This window comes from Dermochelys coriacea, chromosome 6 (genome assembly GCF_009764565.3).
Source record: "Dermochelys coriacea isolate rDerCor1 chromosome 6, rDerCor1.pri.v4, whole genome shotgun sequence".
In the NCBI taxonomy this organism is placed as follows: domain Eukaryota; kingdom Metazoa; phylum Chordata; order Testudines; family Dermochelyidae; genus Dermochelys; species Dermochelys coriacea.
Window position 1 is genome coordinate 116,551,959 of NC_050073.1, and position 23,155 is coordinate 116,575,113.

The following is a 23,155-nucleotide window of genomic DNA, read 5'->3' on the forward strand; positions in this document are numbered from 1 at the left end:
TAACACAAATGTTGATAGGCTTTTACTCTTAAATATAATCATATTAGCAAGTGCTATTATGTTAACAGTAACATTGCTGTGACCCTTAAATTATCATACAATATACTTATTAGGGCCATGTAATTGTACATAGCTTTACAGAAAAATGGCACTCAAATGACCATCTTCAAAAATATGCTGCCAGATTTCATTCAAATGCACATGCCAGGAATCAGAATTTACTGGCCTGACGTTAGTGATGCCAATGGACTCATCAAGAAATTTGAGCACAAGTAGATTACTTTCCTCTGCCATCCTAAATAGAATCTCCAGGGCCATAAGCTTCTGCAGTTTCTGTTTTAGTAGCATTTTGTCATGACACACAGCATACATCCAACGGAACACAGGAGTGCCTTTTTCATAGATGTATATGCAGGCTACATCTACACCTGGAGCTAGAGGTGCAATTCCCAATTCATGTAGACACACTCTTGTAAGCTCCAAAAATAGTAACGTTGCCACAGTGGCAAGGGCAGCGGTGAGCAGCAGCAAAGCCTATCCGTCCTGCCTGTATATCTCAGGGTCCAGGAGCGTTTGTAGTTGGCGTACCTAGCTTGTGCCACTGTCCAATGCAGATCACGCTACCACGGCTACGCTACTATTTTTAGAGCCAGTATGAGTACATCTATGCAAACTAGAAATCACACCTCCTAGCTCCAAGTGCAGACAGCCTAAATGTCCAACGGCACTTAAAGGTTTAATAAAAAAACCCTACACGTGTTAGAGTTTAGTTGTTTGGGGGATTGTTTAGAAACAAAGCTACTTATTTTTTTTTAAATGATCCACCTTCTACTCTGCTTTCCAGGTACTTGTCCAACTCTGCCTCTCTCTTCACCGCCTCTGGCAATACCTTTGGTGCACTTGGAAAACAGATCAAAATCACACTCATGTTGTCTCGACTTCCCTGGTAGTGGAAAAAAACAAAAACAGATGAGACAATATCCTGTATCCAGTGAGTAATACACACTGATTTTATCCCAAGGCCATATCAAAGCAGTTTATAAAATTATTTAAAATAATTTAAATAAAAAATAAAATTTTAAATTAAAATATTTTGCTCATCATGTGAAATTAGAACACTTTCTTCCATCATACCATTAAATAAAAAATGATATCATTTACAAATAACTGTTCAAGAAGTCTGCATGTTGAGTATCATTCAGTACAAACAAGCTTTTAAGTATACTTTGTTAACTTTTTTCTTCATGATTGATGTTTACAATGACCCTACAGTTAATGACTCCCGTCTTGCTGAATGCTGAAATTATTTGCAAAACTAAACATGGGAGATTTATTATTGAGATTTGTAAACTTGTTTCCATCCTGCTTAAATATTAATATTGTTTGGAGGGAAAGATTACATTAGCTGTAGATATATTAAACGCTTAAATAGGAAAATTTAAGGTATCTGAAGCCAGTTATAAAGCAAATAAAAAAACCCCAAACTTAGACACCTAAAAATATTGCTAGCGTCAAATGTGCATTTTCCATAAACAGTTCCCTACAGTAGGCCTAAGGGCCAGTCATTAAGAAGTAGTGTATGTGACATACACATTTTCATTTGCACAGAGAAATATTTCTCACTATGTAAACTTTTAGAACACAAGTGAGCAAAATAAGCACAACTTTAATAAAATACTTGAATGCAGTACTGTACAACTATGCTTTGCAGAAAGAAGTGCTAAATATTGATTCAAATGATTTTCGAACTGTTAAGGGCCCTATTCTGCAAACACTTACACAGATGCTGAACTTTAAACACAAGTAGTCCTATTGAAGCCATGAGACTACTCATGTGAATAATGGTAAGCATGGATGCAAGTCTTTGCAAGATTGGTGCCTAAACCAAGCAGAATTGTCCTGTGGCATTTACATTTCCCGTACTAGCGCAGCTAAAATTATAAATGAAAAATTGGCAGTGAATGAAGTTTAACTTTTTAAAATGATAGAAAACTATTTATGCAATGTTGTTGTAGCTACGTTTGTCCCAGGATATTAGAGAGACAAGGTGGGTGAGGCAATATCTTTTATAGGACCAACTTCTGTTGGTGAGAGATAACAGAATTCTGTGGAGCTCTTCTTCCGATCTCTCTCGCCAATAGAAGTTGGTCCAATAAAAGACATTACCTCACCCACTTGTCTCTAGAAAACTATTACATAGTTAACAGGGTCGTTGTTTCACACCTCTTTAGAGATATGGTGCCAATACTAATGATGCGATCTTGCCTTTATTTACAGCTTGCATATCAGAGCTCAGTTTTATAAATAGGATTAAATGTTTGTCTAGGGAAAGTTAAAACAAACTATGAAATTTTTAACAATGTTCAGTCTATCCTATTGAGCAACAGAACAACCTTTAATTTTGTTTATAGAAACATACAAATTTGGTTTTTATATGCAAGGAGTCCAATCACAAAATCTGTATTCATTAAGTAAAAATTGTGCCTGTCTTCTTGAGCAGATATAATTAGTTGGACTCTTGGACATCTAAAAGCTATACTAAATAATCTAAGTAACTGTACAAGAGGAGATTTTTTTTATGCAGAAGTAAAATTACAAAAGGAACAATTTAAAAAAATCAGATCAAAGATTTCAGTAGTTAATTGAAGTTCTTAATTTTAGAAACCAAAGTTCGGTCATTTTGTATGGTTTTGGCATGATTCAGCCAGAAACGCTACATTTCCCCAGTGACAGAAGAGGAAAAAATAAATTATTTGTGCCCTTTATTTACTTCTTTGGAAGGTATAAAAGCTGCTTATATATTTTTTCCATTTCCTTTCTTTAATCTTAGAAAGAATCATTTCTCCTCAGCTACTAAATTTTCCACTCATGCCAATACCACCAATTCTCAAGTAATTCAGTCTCTATACGAAATGTGATACAAGACCTGATATTTCTATCAAATGTTTTTAAATCCATTTTTATTGCACTGTGAAGCAACAAAAAGGGGACTGTTATTTCCATTGGTCATTTTTAAAAGTGCTAACTAGTTTGCCATAGAGCACAACATATCTTTACATGATTTAAACTTCTAAACAAATAAGGAGACTCATTATTGAAGTCCACGTGCCCTTACTATTTGCTGCTCCTAGTTATATCCCCAATGGCATTATACTAAGTGGCTCAACAGTGGAATGATTGCATCATATAGTTATTGTTACAAAATTGTACAGAAACTAAACTTCAGCTATTCTATAGATCTGAATTGAAATTTATTTTCATCTAGTTGACAACAGAGAAACTCCTACTACTGTACTGAAAACATAATAGGTTTCTCCTCTTAAAATTCTGGCTACCTTGTACAAGCAGGTGTCGACTATCTCATTGCAAACTTTCTCAAGGTCGTCAGTAACTTCGAGTCTGGATCTTACAAAGTCACAGAGCTCTTCATTTCCCATAACATCCCAGATACCATCACAAGCCAGTATGATAAACTGATCATCTTCTTCTGATCTCTCAATTTCGTAAACTTCAGGCTCAGGTGAGACAAGCTGCTCTGTAGGGCCTTTCCCATGGACACATTTGTAATCAAAGTCCCCAAGAGCTCTAGACACAGCAAGAGAGCCATTCACACGTTGAATCATTACAGAACCACCTGCATTCTGTATACGCTCTTTCTCCAGTGGATTACTTGGTTTGTGATCTTGTGTGAAGAAGTGAACCTTCCTGTTTCTACAAAGTAAACCTCTCGAGTCTCCACAGTTGATGAAGTAAGTATGTTGAGGAGAAATCATGACACCCACCGCTGTTGACCCACTTCTATCTGCACCATGTTTCTTCTCAGAGATTACTCTCATATGTTCATCAATTTGCAGAAAACCTGTTCTGATTCCATTCTTTACACTTTCCACAGAAGGTGGTCCATCGGACCCTTTAAAATCCTGGTTGCTTGTGATGTGATCTAATAAATGCTCACAGCAGTATTTGGCAACCTGGGATCCAGCATGCCCATCATATACAGCAAAAAATGACCATCCATCAAGTCCATTTGGCAAACCAACAACAGCTGTATGTGCATCCTCCATCTCAACTCGCCAACCTTGCATACTACTTAGCCCATAACGTAGCCCATTACCCTGCCCTTGGGCATTATGCTTCTCCATCTTTGGCTTGTCTAAAAATGCTCCCATGATGACTTGTTCCTTCAGTTCTAAGGAAAAGAGAATATTATTGTTATTTCTACAAAACAAGTAACCATTTAAGCATGTTACTAGAAACTATAAATATAGAAAAAGTTACTTAAATAATATTAAGGTAAGCAAATGAAGATGGGAAGTTAAAATTTATGGCTGACTTTTGGTCCTTAACTCAATATTTTACATAATAATGAGTAAACTAAAATTTCAGCCTTAACTCTGAACTGCCTTGTTTTGCTTTTGTTGATTTAAGTAAGGACCTCACTACTAATTGAGCATACTCTGTATGTTTTTGTAAATATTTAAGCTGTAACCATGCATGAAGAAGGTTTACACTAGTTTAGCGTCTGTGGTTTTCATCAACACACTTGTAGTGAAAATAAGTATAACAAAAACCACCATTCAAAACTATTTTAACTAGCAGAGACAACTTAGACTTGTTTTTTTGTTTTGTTTTTTTTAACAGCAACTAACTTCTCAGATGTCTGTTTTGTGGTCCAGATGTGTTTAAAACTTAAAACGTTCTTTGTGCTTATAATTCAAGGAGGAAAAACTACCTTTGACATGTTTGCAGAAATCTGTTTGGAAATAAAATTACAAGTATTAGAAATTCACATTTCATATATACAGTAAGCAAATATTTTAATATTTTCTTTATTCACTCTTATGTGGGTGCAGAGAACCAAGCACATATTTGTACCCAAGAAACACTACTATGGTTTTAAATACTTTAAATCGACTGGTCTATTTTGACTGCTCTGTACAGTAACTCCTCACTTAAAGTCATCCCGGTTAATGTTGTTTCGCTGCTGATCAATTAGGGAACATGCTTGTTTAAAGTTGTGCAATGCTCCCTTATAACGTTGTTTGGCAGCTGCCTGCTTTGTCCACTGCTTGCAGGAAGAGCAGCCTGTTGCAGCTAGCTGGGGGATGGGGGGGGAGAGCTTGGAACCAGGGTGGGCCAGCAGCCCCCCTATCAGCTCCCCGCTCCCCTATGTTCCCTGTGCAGCAGCCGCCCAGCAGACTATCAATTGCGGGCAGTTCAGCTGTCCCTCCTCCCACTGCCATGTGCTGCTCCTGCCCTCTACCTTGGAGCTTCTCCCCAGAGCCTCCTGCTTGCTGTGCGGGTGAGGGGGAGAGGGCAGCTAATGTCAGGGTGCAGGATGTCCCCCCCTCCCCTGTGCTCCTGCCCCCTATTTACCCCATCTCCATAGAGCAGGGGGGACACAGGACAGGGCTCAGGACAGAAGGAGCTTGCTGGCCATAGCTGTTCTCTCAACTTCCTGATATATTTAAAAAGGTAATGTACTCAGAGTGGGGTCAGCCTACTTAAAGGGGCAATGCGCATCTCTCTCTCTCACACACACACACACACACACACACACACACACACACACACACACACACACTCTGTGTGTCTCTGCCATGCTGTCTCCCCTCCCTCCATTCCTGCTGCCTTGTAGAGTGTGAGGCTACATTAACAACAAGTTAACCCTTGAGACTCAGCTGAGTGCTAGTTCATCATTTAGCAGTAAGGCATTCCCTGGGAAATATCCCACCTCTAACTTCACCACCTCAACCAAGCTTCACAATCATCATTGCTGTGTACAGTATTAAATTGTTTGTTTTAAAACTTATATTGTGTGTGTAAGTATAATATAGTTTTTTGTCTGGTGAAAAAAATTTCCCTGGAACCTAACCCCCTCACCCCCCATTTACATTAATTCTTATGGGGAAATTGGATTCGCTTAACATCATTTCACTTAAAGTCGCATTTTTCAGGAACATAACTAAAACATTAAGCAAGAAGTTACTGTACTCTCGCACCCTAGCCATTCATCTTGCCCTTTTAATCTCTACCAGTTTAATTACAGTGTCATTAAATCACTCAAATCAGCTCAAATTTTACATGCTCAGAAGTTTTGCATCATTTGGACTGTGCAACCTATCGTGATGCAACACAAGATAAAGAAAAGCTGGCAAAGTCCTATTCCATCTGATGATTGATAGGCTACGGATAAAATTGACCAGGAAAGAGTCCCCAACTTCAGTGTGCCACAGGCCCAAATGAGGCTGTTATGTTGGCAGAACATTTCACTTATGTGTTGTTTTCAAGGGGTAAACATACATATAAAGAAAAAGAGGACTTGTGGCACCTTGGAGGACTTGTGGCACCTTGGAGACTAACAAATTTATTTGAGCATAAGCTTTTGTGAGCTACAGCTCACTTCATCGGAATGCATCCGATGAAGTGAGCTGTAGCTCACGAAAGCTTATGTTCAAATAAATTTGTTCGTCTCTAAGGTGCCACAAGTCCTCCTTTTCTTTTTGCGGATACAGACTAACACTGCTGCTACTCTGAAACCTGTCATTATGCATATAAAGGAACTGATCCACACTGTCTTAAAGATGACAGCAACACTTTATTCCAGCAGAACATTAAATACCTCTAAGGAACAAATTAATCCTGGTAGCTTTCCAGATATTTTCTTCCTCCCCCACCCCATCTCCATCGGAAGTGAAATGTGCATACTCTAGCGCACACAGCCTGAGGGGAAAAAGGAATAAAACAGTGAAGTGGCACATTTTGCCGACGATACAAAATTACTCAAGATAAGTCCAAAGAAAACTGTGAAGAGTTACAAAGGGATTGCACAAAACTGGGTGTCTGGGCAACAAAATAGGAGATGAAATTCAATGTTGATAAGTGCAAAGTAATGCACATAATCCAAACTATACATACAAAATAGAGATGGGATCTAAATTAGCTGTTATCACTCAAGAAAGATTTTGGAGTCATTGTGGGTAGTTCTCTGAAAACATCTACTCAATATGCAATAGCAGTCAAAAGCTAACAGCGTTAGGAACCACTAGGAAAGGGATAGATAACACGACAGAAAAATATAAATGCCACAAAAATATAAATGCCTAAATCCATGGTACACTCTGAACACTACGTGCAGTTCTGGTCACTCCATCTCAAAAAAGGTATTAAAATGGGAAAAGGTACAGAAGGGCAGCAAAAATGAGTAAGGGTATGGAACAGCTTCAGCATCAGGAGATGTTAAAAAGACTGGGACTTTTCAGCTTGGAAGAGACACCTAAGGGGGAAAGACAGAGGTCTATAAAATCATGAATGGTGTGGAAAAAATGAATAAGGAAGTGTTATTTATGCCTTCATGTGAACACAAGAACCAGCGGTCACCCAATAACATTAATAGGCAACAGGTTCAAAACAAACAGAAGAATGTACTTCTTCACATAATGCAATGTCAACCTGTGGAACTCATTTCCAGGGGATGTTGTGAGGGTCAAAAATATAATAAGGTTCAAAAAGAATTAAACAAGTTCATGGAGAATAGGTCCATCAGTGCCCTGGGTGTCCTTAGCCTCCAATTGTCAGAAGCTGGGAGAGGATGAATCACTCAATGATTGCCTGTTCAAGTTCATTCCCTCTGAAGCACCTGGCATTTGCCATTGTTGGAAGACAGGATGCTTGGCTAAATGGACCATTGGTCTGACCAAATATGGTCATTCTTATGTTCTTAGAATATTTACATTTGATCTGAAAGTGACAGTATATTTAAATATCTGCATATGCTGCCTATGAACAAAATACTGTATACAGCCATATCTACATTACAGAATTAAGTTGACTTCAGTTACACTGAATCAAACCAATGTAATTACATTGCTTGTGCATATTCATACAACGATCCTTGTGTCTGCACAGTCCATCCACGGTTGGTGGATTTCTCTCTCCAGCTATAACATCCCACTGAAATCATATACTGACCTAACCCCCACTCTTTTATAGTGTTACAATAAATCAAAAATGGAATTATTTCCTAGAAAACTACAGCTCATTTATTCCACTATAACATTCCTTGAATGTTTTGGAATGAACTTCAATAGTATAAAAAGTAACAATGGAATTTAATCAATTCAATAATTTCAAATTTTAATTCAGAACTTGAAAATGTGAGTATAAATAAGTTCATGTTTTGTAAAGTATTTCTTACCCCTTGCTACTGTGTAAACCATTTGCACAAAAAAGGGAAAGTGAATATACAGAGAATACAGTAAAACTGACTATACACAAAGCGCTTGTCAAATGCAAACTACACAAACTAGATTTTTTCCCCTCTAATCTTTACATTACAAGGGTTTTAGGAGTTCACTTTTAAAAGAAATAGCAACAAAATATTCAGAGCTGTGCTTTTTAAGTTGGTGTTTCCCTTTTCATTAAATTTTTTGTATACATTTTTAAAAAGGACAATATCTTTGACTATGAGACCTTTTATTAAGACAGATTGACCATATACAACTTTAGCAATCCTCAGTGGAAAACCATTCAGTTAATTTTCGGAGTAGTGCATCTATCCCCACTCCAGTCAAGTTAGTTTCGTCACCAATATGAGAGTAGGTCAAAGCTCTTGCTATCTTATCTAGACTAGAATTTAAAGGTGAGATGTTTGCATGTGTTAATTATTTTTAAAATCTAATGTAGCAGTGAATATAATCAGACCGGAGGATAACCACAATGTGGTTGTGGAACTCATCCTAGGAAATTTAATTTTTCAGAGCCTACAGCATTAAAGCATAAAGCTGTCTGAAGAAAGCATTAGACAAAGGTTTATAATGCTTTTGTAAAATTATGATTAATGACAACGTTACTCTACATAAAATTTTAGTCAACAGGGAAGTTCTTCACTTCTGCTCCAAGCTGGGCTTTAAAAATTTTAGTTATTTTATTTAGAGAGAGATTTGCACCTAGAAAACTTTCACCTAGGAGCAAGCTACTAAGCCTTCAGTTTCTGCAGAATTTCAGCTTTCATTTAAAAAAAATTAAATTTCTAGGCCTCATGTTGCAAAAATAGCTTTAGATTCAGCCAAAGCACTGTCTTTCCGAGTCTGAAAACAAAGCTACAGTGCCTCTGCTGTCATTCCTAGTTTCCCCACACAGTGCAGTAGGCTGAAATATACAGGACTCTGGTCAGTATGACTACTGCTACCCAGAACCTTGTGGGAAAACAGTAGAACAACAAATCACGTTAGTTTCATTTGATTGATTTAGGAAGTTTTATGAATAGTAACAAAGGCAGATGAGCTATTTACAGAGAGCTAGCATAGAAGAAAACAATCCAAAAAGCAGAGATCATAAAAAGATCAAACGGCCTGGTGGGGGGGGGGGGGGGAGGAAGAGGGAGGAGAAAGGGAGGTGCTAAGAAAGAAAACTGCAATTTTCTCACCAGAATATTGTGCACACTTTGCTGTTTCCACCACCCATATAGTTTCCCAACATATCCCACTAATCATTCAAAATATCAGTCTCTAGCCAGTTAAGTCCCTGATACATCTTTCACTCATTCATAGAGTTTTAAGGGCTTACCTTAACATAGAAGTTGCACTGGTTTAACTAAATTGTTATAAAGTTATACCTTTAATTGGACTGGTACAACTTTCTATGTAGATCCAATAGTCTAAGTGAGATCATGAGTCCTTTATACAACAACACAGCTGTGACAGAAGTTTGAGTCAAAAGAGAAGGTTACTCACTTTGAAGTGAGCTGTAGCTCATGAAAGCTTATGCTCAAATAAATTTGTTAGTCTCTAAAGTGCCACAGGTACTCCTTTTCTTTTCACTTTGTGCAGTAAGAGAAGCTCTTCGAGATGTGTGTCCCTGGGGATGCTCCACTTTAGGTTTCGGTGCCTCATGGCGCTGATCAGAGATTTATGGCAGCAGAGTCTGCTTAAGTCGGGCATGCATAGTAGGATCTCGCAGTGCCGTTTGTGCTGCGTCTAGCACATGCACAACCCCAGCCCTCCAGTTCCATCTCTACTGTAGACTCCTAGCAGTGAACTCTGAAGTGGTGGATAGTGGAGCATCCACAGGGGACATATCTCAAAAAACCTCAGTTACTTCACAAGGTGAGTAACCTTCTCTTCTTTAAGTGCTGTCTCTGTAGGTGCTCCACATCAGATGACTATGGAGCAGTGCCCCTCAGAGGGCAGGAGGGACTTCGGGTTCATTTGCATCGTAGAAGTACGTACGGTTAGGCCAACTATGGTGTTAGCCCTGGAGTCTTGAGTGATTGCACAGTGCTCAGTGAACGTGTACACAGAGGCCCAAGTGGCCGCCCTACAAATCTCTAATCAGAAAATTGAGGAATTCTATCGAGATAGAAACAGATCACGTGGAATGTGCTCCGATATGCGTAGGAGGGTCAGTATTCCGAATACGATAGCACTGTTGAATGCATGTGGAGATCCATTTAGACAATCTCCAAGTGGATATTGCACAGCCTTTTGAACGCTTGGTAATAGAAACAAAAAGTCTAAGATTTCCTGAAATTTGGTCCTTTCCAGGTAAAACGATAACACCCAAATAATGTCCAGTGTATGCAAAACAGCCTCTGTTGGAGAGCCATAAGGCCTGGGATAGAATGTGAGAAGATGGATTGGTTGGTTTATTTTGTAGGCTGTTATCTTCGGTAGGAATTTTGGGTGCAGATGCAGCATGACCTTGTCTTTTAAGAATATTGCGTAAGGAGGATTGGTCACGAGTGCCCCGATCTCACTCATCCATCTGGCAGAAGTAACGTCAACCTGAAAGGTCACTTTCATGGATAAATGCAGCAGGGAACAGGTGACTAAGGGGTTCAAATGGCGGTCTGATGAGGCGTTTCAACACCAGATTAAGGTCTGAGGCCGGGGTAGGTTGGTGAACTTCTGGGTTAATGTTCTGGAGACCCGGGAGGAAGCATTTAGTATTTGGGTGCGCAAAGATTGAGTTCATAGAATCATAGAATGTCAGGGTTGGAAGGGACCTCAAGAGGTCATCTAGTCCAACCCCTTGCTCAAAGCAGGACCAATCCCCAACTAAATCATCCAAGCCAGGGCTTTGTCAAGCCTGACCTTAAACTTCTATGGAAGGAGATTCCACCACCTCCCTAGGTAACCCATTCCAGTGTTTCACCACCCTCCTAGTGAAAAAGTTTTTCCTAATATCCAACCTAAACCTCCCCCACTGCAACTTGAGACCATTGCTCCTCGTTCAGTCATCCGCTACCACTGAGAACTGCCTAGATCCATCTTCTTTGGAACCCCCTTTCAGGTAGTTGAAACAGCCATCAAATCCCCCCTCATTCTTCTCTTCTGCAGACTAAACAATCCCAGTTCCCTCAGCCTCCCCTCATAAATCATGTGTTCCAGTTCCCTAATCATTTTTGTTGCCCTCCACTGGACACTTTCCAATTTTTCCACATCCTTCTTGTAGTGTGGAGCCCAAAACTGGACATAGTACTCCAGATGAGGCCTCACCAATGTCGAATAGAGGGGAACAATCACGTCCCTCGATCTGCTGGCAATGCCCCTAATTATACATCCCAAAATGTCAATCTCATGATGGAACGCAGTAATGGCCACAAGATGGACTTTGATCGAGCTCGTTGCTAAATCCAAGCTCCAGTAGGTATTCCAACACTAATTGTAGTGGTGCTGAGGAGGCAATCAGGTGTTTTTCTTGACGCCAGGAGAATAATATCTTCCATTTTTGAAGGTAAGTACTACGCGTGATCACCTTCTTGCTGTTTAGTTATACGCTTAACTTGTTCTGAGCAGACTGGTTCGCCATGATGGAACCATGCAGAAGCCACGCTTGTATGTGAAGTTTATCTAGATTCAGGTGAAGAGTGTACCTGCTGTCTCAGAACAAGGGCGAGCTCAAGAGGCACATATCGCCATGCGAAATCAGGTAAGGGTACCATGCTTGTCTGGGCCATGTCGGAACTATGAGAATACTCTTGGCCTTGTCTGTTTGCATCTTGTATATCACGCATGATATCATTGGAATCGGTGGGAAAGCGTACACGAGTTGTGCATACTATGTGATGAGAAAGGTATCCCGCAGTGACCGAGGTCCCATCCCTGCTCTCAAGCAGAATATTGCATATTTGCAGTTCGTTGGGGATGTGAACAAGTCCATGAGGGGAGTACCCCACCTGTGGAAAATGGAGAGCAAGACTCTCCCATTAATTTCCCTTTCATGGTCTCGAGAGAAGTACCTACTTAGCATGTTTGCCATCGCGTTCTAACAGCTGGAAAGGTAGGAGGCCAAAAAGTTTATGTTGTGGTGGAACGTCGTGCTCAAATTTCATGGTTTCGGTGCACAGCGAGAGATCGAGCCCCCCCTTGTTGACTGCCCACGTTTTAAACCAATGTTGTCAGTCATGGTGTGAATGGATTCGTTATTTACGTGAAGTAGGAAGTGTCTGCAGGTATTGCAGGCCCACGCGTAACTCTGATAGATTGATATGTAGCTGAGTCTCCACAAGAGACTATTTGTGAACCGTATGCTGATGCATGTGAGCACCCCAGCTATCAGCGAGGCGTCTGTCATGATTACTAATTGATGGGGGTTCCTGTTGGGATGGGCTGCCCATGCATAAATTTTCTGGTCTTGTCCACCAATGTAGGGAGTACAGGACACGGGGTGGTACTGTAAGTCGTTTGTGAAGGCTGTGCTTGCTGGATATGTAAAGTGAGCTCAACCAGCTCTGTAGGCAGTGCACATATAGTCTTGTGTGTTGTACTACAAATGTTGTGACTGCTGTGTGTCCTAGCAGTTGCAGGACAGTTTGAGCCAGTATTTGGGGGCTGACTCTTACCTCTGAGAAGGTTTGTCAGAGTTGTGAATCTGTTCAAAGGCAATGATGCCTTGGCTTCTGTGGCGCTGAAATGTGCCCCGATGAAGTCCAGTTGTTGGACAGGGATTAGAGCGCATTTTTGTTCATCTGTAGTCCTAGATCTCTGAAAAGAGTTATTGTCTGTACTGAGTCTAGTGCTTCTTATTGAATTGGGCCTTTAAGAAGGCAATCATCTAGGTAAGGGAAAATCATTATTCCTTGTTTGCGTAGACCCTCCGCTAGGGTTTTGGAGAAAACTCTTGGTGCAGTGGATAGGCCAAATGGTAGTACTCTGTACTTCAAGTATTCGTGTCCTACTGTGAAACGCAGGAATCTCCTGTGAGCAGGTATATGGTAATATGAAAATAAGCATCTTGTAGGTCGAGGACTGCAAACCAGTCCCCCTTTTCCAGTGCTGGACGTATCATGCCCAGTGTCACCATTTTGACCTTTTGAATGCATACGAACTTGAGTTTCATGAGATCCTGGCTAGGTCTTCATCCCCCATTCTTCCGGGTCAAGTAGTGGGAGTAGAACCTCTTCACCCGGTATTGCAAAAAGTACTCATTCCACGGCACCTAGTTGTAGAAGATGATCAACTTCTTGATAACAGGTGCTTTATAACAGGTGCTCATGAGAAGGAGGGTGGGGTTAATGGTAAGTGGTCAGGAGGTAAAGGGGATGGTATATCCTGATTGTACGATCTCTAACATCCATTGGTCCGTTGTAATTGGATGCTCAGCTGTGGTAGAATGGATGAAGGCAGTGTCCAAAGCATGGGGACAGGCTGGGTGAAAGCACTGCCTGGTGAAGGTGGTCATCCGGACCCTCAACCAAAATTTCAGAATTGCGGCTTAGACAGAGCAACTGAAGTTGACAGTTGAGCTTGAGATGCTCTGTTGCTGTGACCACTGGTGATATTTTTGTTCTCATATTCCACTGTTGTTGCTGTCGCTTGGAAGAGGAATCCCTGTTCCTCTGCTAAGGCTGGTATAATCTTCTCTTCGCAAGTGGTGTGTAGATCCCCAAAGTGCAGCTCGTGAATCCTTCACTGAGTGGAGCACCTGTGTGTCTTGTTCGAAAATAGCTTCTCTTGGTCAAAAGGTAGGTCCTCCACCTTGGTTTGGAGTTCTTTAGGTATGCCAGAGGATTATAACCAGGATACCCAGTGCAGGACTACGGCCAAGGCCATAATTCTGGCTGCCGTGTCTGTGACGTCCAAAGATGCTTGGAGGGCTTTTTTAGCTACAAGTTAACCCTCATTTACAATGACCCGGAATTGTGATCCTCTCTCGTCTGGGAACTCAACTGTCAATGAACTGAGTTTCCCATAATCATCATCATCATCATATTTAGCCAGCAAGGCTAAATAGTTGGCAACTCAGAATTGTAATGTCACTGAGAAGTGACTTTTTCATTCTAAGAGATTGAGCCTCGTGTTGTCTTGTGGGATCGATCGAAACTGTAGTTATTTGTCACATTGGTTAGCGGCATCCATCACCAAGGAGTTGAGAGGCAGGTGCAAAAAGAGGAAGTCCACCCCTTTGACAGGAATATAATACTTTCTATCCGCCCTTTTGCATGTCAGTGGAATTGAGGCTGGTGACTGCCAGGATGTCTGCTGGTTCCAAGATCACATCGTTGATGGATGGGCAGGGCAATTTTGGAAGTAGATGCAGGGTATAAGATTTATACCAGCTTGTGTTGGTTTATCTGCACTTCCTCCAATGGGATGTCCTGGCTTTAGGCAACTGCTTAAACTGTTACTGGAACTGTCTGAAGTCATCCGCCGAGGTAGGCGACAGTGGGGAGGAGGTGGTATTCGGAGCAGGAGATGTCGCTTCCTGATCAGTGGCTGTTTCTGCATCATCCCCAACATCCTGAGCCTCCGTTGGCTGAAGGGTGGGAAACGTGGGACTAGACCTCAGATCACCTCCATGAGTCATGGGTGGCCTGGTCTGGGTTCCCCGGTAAATTTCCCAGGGTTCCCAATATACCCATTGCACTGGGAAGGCCGTCAGTGCATACATCCAAGGTGGTCCATCCCACGGTTGAGCTGGCTGGTTATAAGGTTATTTAGGACCCATCTGGCTCCAGGGTGGTCATGAGTCTTTCGGTGATGAGTGGTGTGGCGAGAAAGTGCATGGTTCCTGCACATCATCGTCATCACTGGAGGAGTCTACTGCGCCATGAGAAGTATGGGAATCTCCTCTAACTTACAGGACAGCCCTCAGTATTGAGTAGGGGGGACAGTGGTGCCTATGACACAGTCAAGTCTCCCTGTTGAAGTAGATTCTACGTCAGTGCCATTGGCACCAATGGGGACACTCTCATCTGTGCCATCAAAGGTGAGGTGTTGATTTAGTCAGTACAGTCAGTGCCAACTTGGTTTTCTCAGCTGGTGCCAACTGCGATGCCAGTGCCAGGGGTGGAGGCATGGTGCTTGAGAAGATGGCTCAGTACTGGGTCCCTTACAAGTGAATTCAGTGGCATGGAGGAGACAGGTTGCCATCTGTGCCTCGACCCCATCTCCTTCACTCAGGACTCGGCAGTGCTGGAGGTGCCCCGAGTATTGCAGGTGCTCACCCGAGCACATGTTGGCATCACGAGTAGTGATCTGCAGGAGACCGCCTATGTTTCTGTGGTGCTTTCTGTGTCCTCTTCCTCCATCTTTAGGGGAAGGCAGGTCTCCTGGGGGGGAGGGGTGCTCAGATAGGCAGTCAGTAGGTCTGGCTCAGGTTCAAGAGATTTCCTCATCAGTATCATTCTCAAGTGGAGATCTCGGTCACACTAGGCTCTCACTTTCAGATTACTGCAATGGGTGCATTTATGCAGGCTATGCATCTCCCCAAGACACCGGACACACAGAGTGCCTGTCAGAAATGAGCACTGCTTTGCATCACTTAAAGCCTGGGGAATCGGGCATCTCTGACAGTTAAGCAACCTCAGCACAGGGAGGATAAACTGGAAAAGTAAACTCTTCCCCCCCCCCCCAAAAAAAACAACTAATCACTAACACTTACAAAAACTAATTATAACTTTTAAAGACTATTTAAACTGCTATTTCTTTTTTAACGGTTTGGCGAGAGAAACGAATACTGCCCCTGAGCTCCATCGGCAGTAGAGGACGATTGAAAAAGAACTGGAGGGTTTGGGTTGTGCGTGTGCATGTACCAGATGCAGCACCTAAGGCAGCATGAGATACCTACTGCTCATGTGTGACCCATGCAGACACCGCCACCATAAATCGCTGATCAACGGCACCAGGACATGCACACCCCTGAAGTGGAGCACCTACAGGGACAGCACTCAAAGAAGAATTTAAATATCTTTGCAATATGTTTAATTTTTTCAGTACCTACACAGGATAGGTTGATTTGAAACAAATTAATTTATATACTTCATTTTAATCATGATTTAAGTCAGTCAGCAGGAAATCTTAATTTAAATAATTAGTTTTAATCATATTTTGCTTTTGTACTTTTTGATTATTTTCCTAAAGAAAATTTGATTCTCATTAGTTGGTAACCGCTAAAACATGTTGATTTGCAACTAAATATAGCCTTTACATTAAATTTGGTGGTCCTTTATTGCTAACCAGGAGGATACACAACGTCTATACATTTATTTAAAGAATTATATAGCTTAATGTACATTTATTCAGATTCACCATTTTGTAACCATAAAAAATGTAAAAATCGAGAATGATGTATATTACATAATGATTAATCTTTACTTATGACTTGTGTTAATCTATTCAGAAATTCAAATTAAATTAAAATTCAAACATAGTATTTAATTTTTTGTATTAAATAGACCTTAAAATGGATACACAAAAAAAAGTTTATCAAAACATTATGCATTTAAAACTGTTTTATTAAACAAAGGAAGCATTATCTGCAGTCAGTGAACTGAACTGATTGACATGGTGACCAGAAACATTCAAGACTGCAGAACTAGTAGATTTCACTCTCACACCTTGTTTTTATTCATAGATTAGAAGAAAACAAGCTTTCCTGATTTTTCAACCCCAAATTGGTTTCTCAACTTTGAATAGACTAATCATTGAATACATTGGAATGAAAAAAATATTCTCTCTGCACCTGTGGAAGTGGCTACTGCTGTCTAAAGCTGATTTAGCATTTGCAGAAAACATTTATTGCTTAATATTTTTGTATTTAACTTAAATGACAAATATATTATGAGTAGTTTAGGCCATAATATAAGCTGTCAATTTCAGATTTATTTTTTTAATAAACCTGTATTTAATATAAATTTTTAAAAAATCTAGGGGGTGAGGGTTTACATTAAAAAAAAGTCTATTTTTAATCCATCCTGATCTTTAAAAAGAAAAGAGAAAAATATAAGGCGGCTTCCATCTGCCAAAGTGCTAAGTAAAAGCATAATATGGCTTACTTCAAAGTAAGGTCAAAAAACATGGTTCAATTCAGTCAAGTTCCAGAGAAAGAGGACCCTCCTTTCTCTTCAGTCACCTTCCTAGATGTGATTCCTCCCTGACTCACTGCCACATAGCCCCCGACTCTCCACACCACAGTGCTCTTATATAGTTGCTTGCAGGATTATTTCTCCACCCTGACCCAGCCTTACTACCCTACACTGACAGCCAGAAAATGCAGTCCTCTCTGATTCACTGAGTATTAACCTCTTCCCTGCCTACCTCAAGATGGTCAACACATCCTACTATAGTATCCAAAATTGCTAATGAAGACTGATGGATCCCTGCTACTTCTCCTACAATTAGGAAAGAAGTAGTGAACTCTGGTTATGTAGATCAGGACCCTTCTAATGTCCAATTTATTTTGGCAGGCTTTGAACGGAAGGAAGATGTCATTGCCCCGAGACCAATGGAAGAGTGAAATGTGCAACATGCACAATTTTTCCTTGGACGCTATCTAGTTCCAAAACATTTCTTTGTAATGTTCTTGCTACAGAAATGCTGTATTTATTGACAAAGAGGATAAATTGATAATGTTGCCATAAATAGATGACAAACTCAAAAAATGTGTATTTTACATAGTGTCTATAAAACTAAGTTCTAATTCTAACTCGGGTGGAGCTTCCCTTGTCACCATCTCAGCCTCTAACTTCCATTTAGGTCCTTCTTCATGAGGAAGCTTCCTGCAGTCATTCCAGGAAGGATCTGAGGTGCTTTATATAAAATGTAACAATTATGGGCAACATTTTGAGAGATACCTGAGCTGCATGAATATGCTGGTCTTCTCCAAGGAAGAAGATGAAGCTATTGCGCTCATCCATGACTAAAGTACTTTGTTTCCTTCATTCATTCCTAAAGTCAATTGAGAGGACAATATCCTACAACTGAAAAAAAGTGTACAAAATTCAAGTTGCAATGTGCAGGCAGTGCACGGAACTGCAGAGAATATTATAAAAGGCTAGAAAAGCCAGCAAAATATCTAACAAGCCATAGTGCCAACTGTGAAGTGATGACCTAAGGCAGGATGCAATGGTGCTCACAAAAAACTGGCACAGAAAAACAGGGTTGTTACTAATTTGGACCATGGACAGCCATGGATACCTCAGAAGAATTCATAAGATTCCTTTGCCCAATCATGTGTTTCCCTAAATCTTGCCAGTCAAGCAAACAGCAAAGCTCTATTGCCTCCTTGTCCATGAGACAGGAAATTGATTGTATTGCTCTTTGTACTATCAGTTGATAGAGGATGTACATATGAAGCCATGAGGCACTCTTATAAATTCAACCAAGTATCCCTATGTATTCCTGTCAGAGGAGGCCCACTTGTCTGAAGAAATTCAGTCACAGGCTAAGAGTAAGTCTTGTCCAAAGAAAACCTGAAACTCCTATCTGGTTGTCCAAACAGGAAATTATATTTAGTCTTTTTAAACACTGAGTTCTGTTCCGCTTTCTAGGACAAGCTTCTTATCTGAGCTGCACTTAAGTTCCAGGTGCTGACTGACATGTGTGACTCAATGCTTAAACTAAAACTGTCCTTATGCCAGTTTCCTTGAAAATTTCACCAAGTGGAATTATGCCCAGTGTTGGAGTGTGCATACATGATTAGTCCTATCATCTCTACCCTGAACAGTAGTATGTGCTGCAAATCAATTATATAAGCCAGAGCATAAACCTCACAAAGTAACAGGTGGGATAAGCAAATCATTTGTTTCTTCTACTTTTCTGGAGCATTTACAAGGAAACAAACAAGGAACTGGTTTTCCTTTTCAGCATCAGCTTGGCTATGATGTCCATTCAATCATTCCTTTCTACCGATATTCAAAACAGCAAGAATGTTTGTGATAATGCCCCTCTAATAGGGAAAGGAATAAAATGCCAGAATCAGAAGGATCTGTGGCAGGAGGAATGGGAAGAGGTGGGAAGATGGACAGGAAAGCAGAGGAATGAAGAAAGTCAGTAGCAGTAACAACGTAGTCAGGGAACAAAGGCCACAGGAAGCAGGGTTAGGCATGGGAAAAGCACGATCAAGAACAGGAAAGTGAATAAAGGATAGGGCAAAACAAAAAGTCAATAAAAACAGGAATTGAGAAAGGGATAGAATTGATTACCTGAAGAGGCAAGCTTATGATTACTGCACTGAAGGAAAAGGGTATAAAAAAAACAAAACAAAAACAAAAAAAACCAACACATGAACTACTTCCTGATCCATCTAAATCAGGGTGGATAAAAATCAATGACTAAAAAAAAAAGATTGATAAAATACTTTGAGGAAAAAACCTATCTAAAAATGGTTTTAATTAAGATGCATTATAGCTCAAAGATATCTCATGGAATAGGGATTATAAATTCTAATTTTACAGTACGAGACAATATATTCATGTAATGTTTAAGAAAAGTTTAGTAAAGGAGTTCCAATAGTTCATGGATTAGGGACCCAATTTTATGGGGTTCCACAGGCTTCTGAATAGATTATTTAGGTTAATCTTTCTATCTACCCAATGAGACTCAGTGCTCAGTCTAGAAGACAACATCAGAAATGCTTAGTTTTGCAGTTATCAAACTGTGGATTTGTCTCTCCAGAGGTAACATGCTTGTTAACAGCAAAAATGTTTTTAAATAAATATATTATATAGAGAAGTGAAAAATAACAGACCTCAACCCTATTGTCCCTCTGCAAATTTGTGTACACAGAGTCAATCCCTTACCTGTCTCTAAAAGTGCAAAGTTTCAAAAAAGTTCAATGAATATTGTTGGTGGCAGAATAGACCTGGACAAGGAGAATAAGTCTGGAGATAAATGTGAGAAGGGAGAGACGTATGCTTTTTTGTTAAAATATTATCGGTTTTCTGTTGAAGAAAAAAATCCAGAATACTTAACATTGTTGTTTTAGTTAAATAAAACAATTTAAATGCCTGTCTGGTGATGTTTTCCTAATATAACATGGCAAGAAAATCCTCCAAATATTAATGATTAACCTGTTGAATTGGAGATATTTATGAAGTCATTGGGAGGTGAACTATCTGCTTCAGTTACCTTTGGTAAATGAAATAACCAAACAATCATTCAGATTAGTTTTACAGCTATATCAGAAAATGAAAGGTTTTCAAAATAATCACTGTTTAAAAATGTATAGTGTGTACCTTCTAAAAATGAAACCTACATCTATCTTGGAGTTGTGAAGAATATGTATTAAGGTTATAACAACCAACAAGAATGCACTTTTATGTAGACATCCATGATTAAATCGAGCCTTCCTGACTAGTGATTTAAATCATGATTTAAATCAAATACACCCTGATCTAAATCGTATATGAAAAACATTTTATTTTCTTCCCCTGCCCTCCAACTAAGCAAGTTATTTTGTTTCACAGTAATTAACAAGTGAATGTGGCTATTTACCTAACAGTGTGAAGATTCAAATATCACAGTCAAATCTACCAGAATAGGGAGCTCTAGTCTAGATCATCATTCCTTTGATAAAAATGCATCCTGGATTCTGAACTCAGATCAACAGTACGTCAAAGACAAAATTAAAATTCACTTTGCTGGGCTCGGTTTTTCATTTTTCTAGGTTGCTGGACCACAGGATATTTTCTTGTTTGGTCATAGGATCCCCATCCACCCCCCCTTTCTGCCCCAGAGGTGACCTTTGAGGGAGATCTGACAGTCATGCTGGGCTCCTACTGGTATCAGGAGATGAACTGTGTTTTATCTTAACTGCTTTTCTGTGCGAGTAGCTCTTTTTCACTTGTTTTGGTTATAGGAGCCACAAAAGAATGATCTGATCCTCCAAAATCTTAGGAATCTCTCCTGGGGATTTAAAGAACAACAGACATTTCTTAGTAAAAATCACAGAAAAAAAAACTTCAATTTCTTCCTCCAAAAAAACCCTTTTTTTTAAATTAACTTAGTTGAATTTGTTGCAAGTGGTTATCTACTTTCCATATAGACAACAAATGCTGTTTCTACATTAATGCACAGATCAGCACTCAATGAAAAAATACAGCTGATCTGACTTTCTTAAAAGACGCCCTAGACATGGAAATCTGTAGTGTTACCCTAGCAAAGCAAGTAGTCACTGCAGCAGTTTGAAGACAGGATGATGTAACTTCAACATTACTTTGTGAAGTTCCTTTCATTTTACTAGCTGTTCAATAGCAGAAAGTAATTGTCTCCTTCTGAGATCACTATAACCTTGGTCAAACAAGCAACTGCTCTACTGACTTTAGGAGAGGATATTATTAGTTACTATTTGTATCACTGTAGTACCTAGACCTATTCATGAACCAGGATCCCATTTTGTTAGGTGCTGTACAAACAAAACAAAATTACAAGAGAACAGATGGATAGACAGAAAGATAGGGGTAATATAAGGAAACAGTGAGACAATATTGGTCAGCATGATAGTCCGTAGTACACCAGTAGCCTAACTCTTAACAACATTCTTGAAGGCATCACAGAAAAGAAGATTTTTAAAGAGGGTTTTGAAGCATGATGAGGTTGCTTTGTGGATCTTTACAGTGGGCAGCATGGGAGAAAGCATGAAAGTGCTTGTTTGAAAATTGAACAAGTGTGCAACATTACCAAACTGACTTGTCTTACCTTATAATGCTGCATCACTTTGCTGGTTAGTTTCCTTTATTTATTTTTCTTACTCTTTCAAAAGTATTAAAAGTTGAAATGAAGAAGAATACACACTTCTTAAATGTAGTTATGGGAATTAGTAGAAGCATTATGGTGGGCATCTTCTGGCTACAACCAAAATCAGGGCCCTATTATACTAGGCATTGTAGTAAAAGACAGAGCATGCCATAAAGAACTTACAATCTAAAGTAGACAAGACAGATAGCATTTGGGAAAAAGGAAGTATTCTCCCCATTTTAATCTGGTATAGCCAGATTAAGACCAATTCTACAAACTTTTTCAGCATAGCTACGTTGGTCAGAAGTGTGAAGAAGTATGATCCCTGATCGATAAAGCCATGTCAGCAAAAGCCCTTAGTGAAGAGCGGTGGGATAGGAGTGGTGCAGAAAGAGCTATACCAGCACAAGTGCAGTTTTGCCACAATAAACTGCAGCCACACTGAGCTCTTTGCTGGAATAGTGTACAGGTATAGCTATGCAGGCAAAGTGCTCTTACCATAGACCTGGCCTAAGTGTCCAAAGCTCCACATGAAGCCTGTGACAAAGCCCAAGAATTGAACATAGATACCGCATCCTAACCCAGAAGATCGTTATTCTTCTGTTTATATGGCTTTCCATCCCTGCAGTGCTAGCTTCTTGAATTTCAACAGTAACTATTGAGTCAAAAGACTATTAAGGAAACAACATCTTGGTTATCCTGGTTGGAAGTGGCAGATTTCAGTTCTTCAGCACCTTCTTAAAGACCACTCCACCCTGACTCTTCCATTTTCATTTTAAAATTGTAGAAATTGTTTGCTTTTTTATTCATTTTTTATTTTAAAGCTATTTTTCACCCAAACCTTATTCAGAAGGAAGGATGCAGTCTCCCCTCCTCCCAGGTGAAGCAATTATAAAAGTGATGAAAAAAGTTTCACACTCCACAAATCTGTTGCTTGTGCACATTCAAAGTCTACGTGCTTACTTCACTGACAACTACACGTTTTGTCTATTTTTGACTCTGGGACAGTGAGCTGGATTCTTTTCTGGCTCATTCAGAGTTGTTAGCCAAGTTCTAATTCAAAGTAGTTTTATTATCGGTACACAAGCCAGAAGTACAGAGACTGATTTTCAGATCCATGGCTGGGTTTGCAGCACTGGCAGTTAGAAAAGACATTTTTATTTATTTAGGAACTTATTTAATTTGATACAGAATTA

The 23,155-nt window shown here is 39.9% G+C and overlaps 1 protein-coding gene across 6 annotated transcripts in view; it reads right to left on the reverse strand.

Annotated features, from left to right (window-relative positions):
• Positions 1-23,155, reverse strand: part of PPM1A (protein phosphatase, Mg2+/Mn2+ dependent 1A) — a 52,661-nt gene that overhangs the window by 18,106 nt on the left and 11,400 nt on the right. For 3 of the 6 annotated variants that reach the window (XM_038404665.2, XM_038404663.2, XM_038404664.2), the window contains 3 exons: positions 4,733-4,753; positions 3,336-4,189; positions 826-943 (listed from right to left, as the gene is read on the reverse strand). In XM_038404665.2, coding sequence (XP_038260593.1) covers positions 826-943; positions 3,336-4,169 — 952 coding nt within the window. In that variant the 5' untranslated portion in view covers positions 4,170-4,189; positions 4,733-4,753. Of the gene's footprint in view, positions 1-825; positions 944-3,335; positions 4,190-4,649; positions 4,674-4,732; positions 4,754-23,155 lie in introns of those variants that run through there. The other 3 variants (XM_038404668.2, XM_038404671.2, XM_038404669.2) reach the window with 2 other exon arrangements.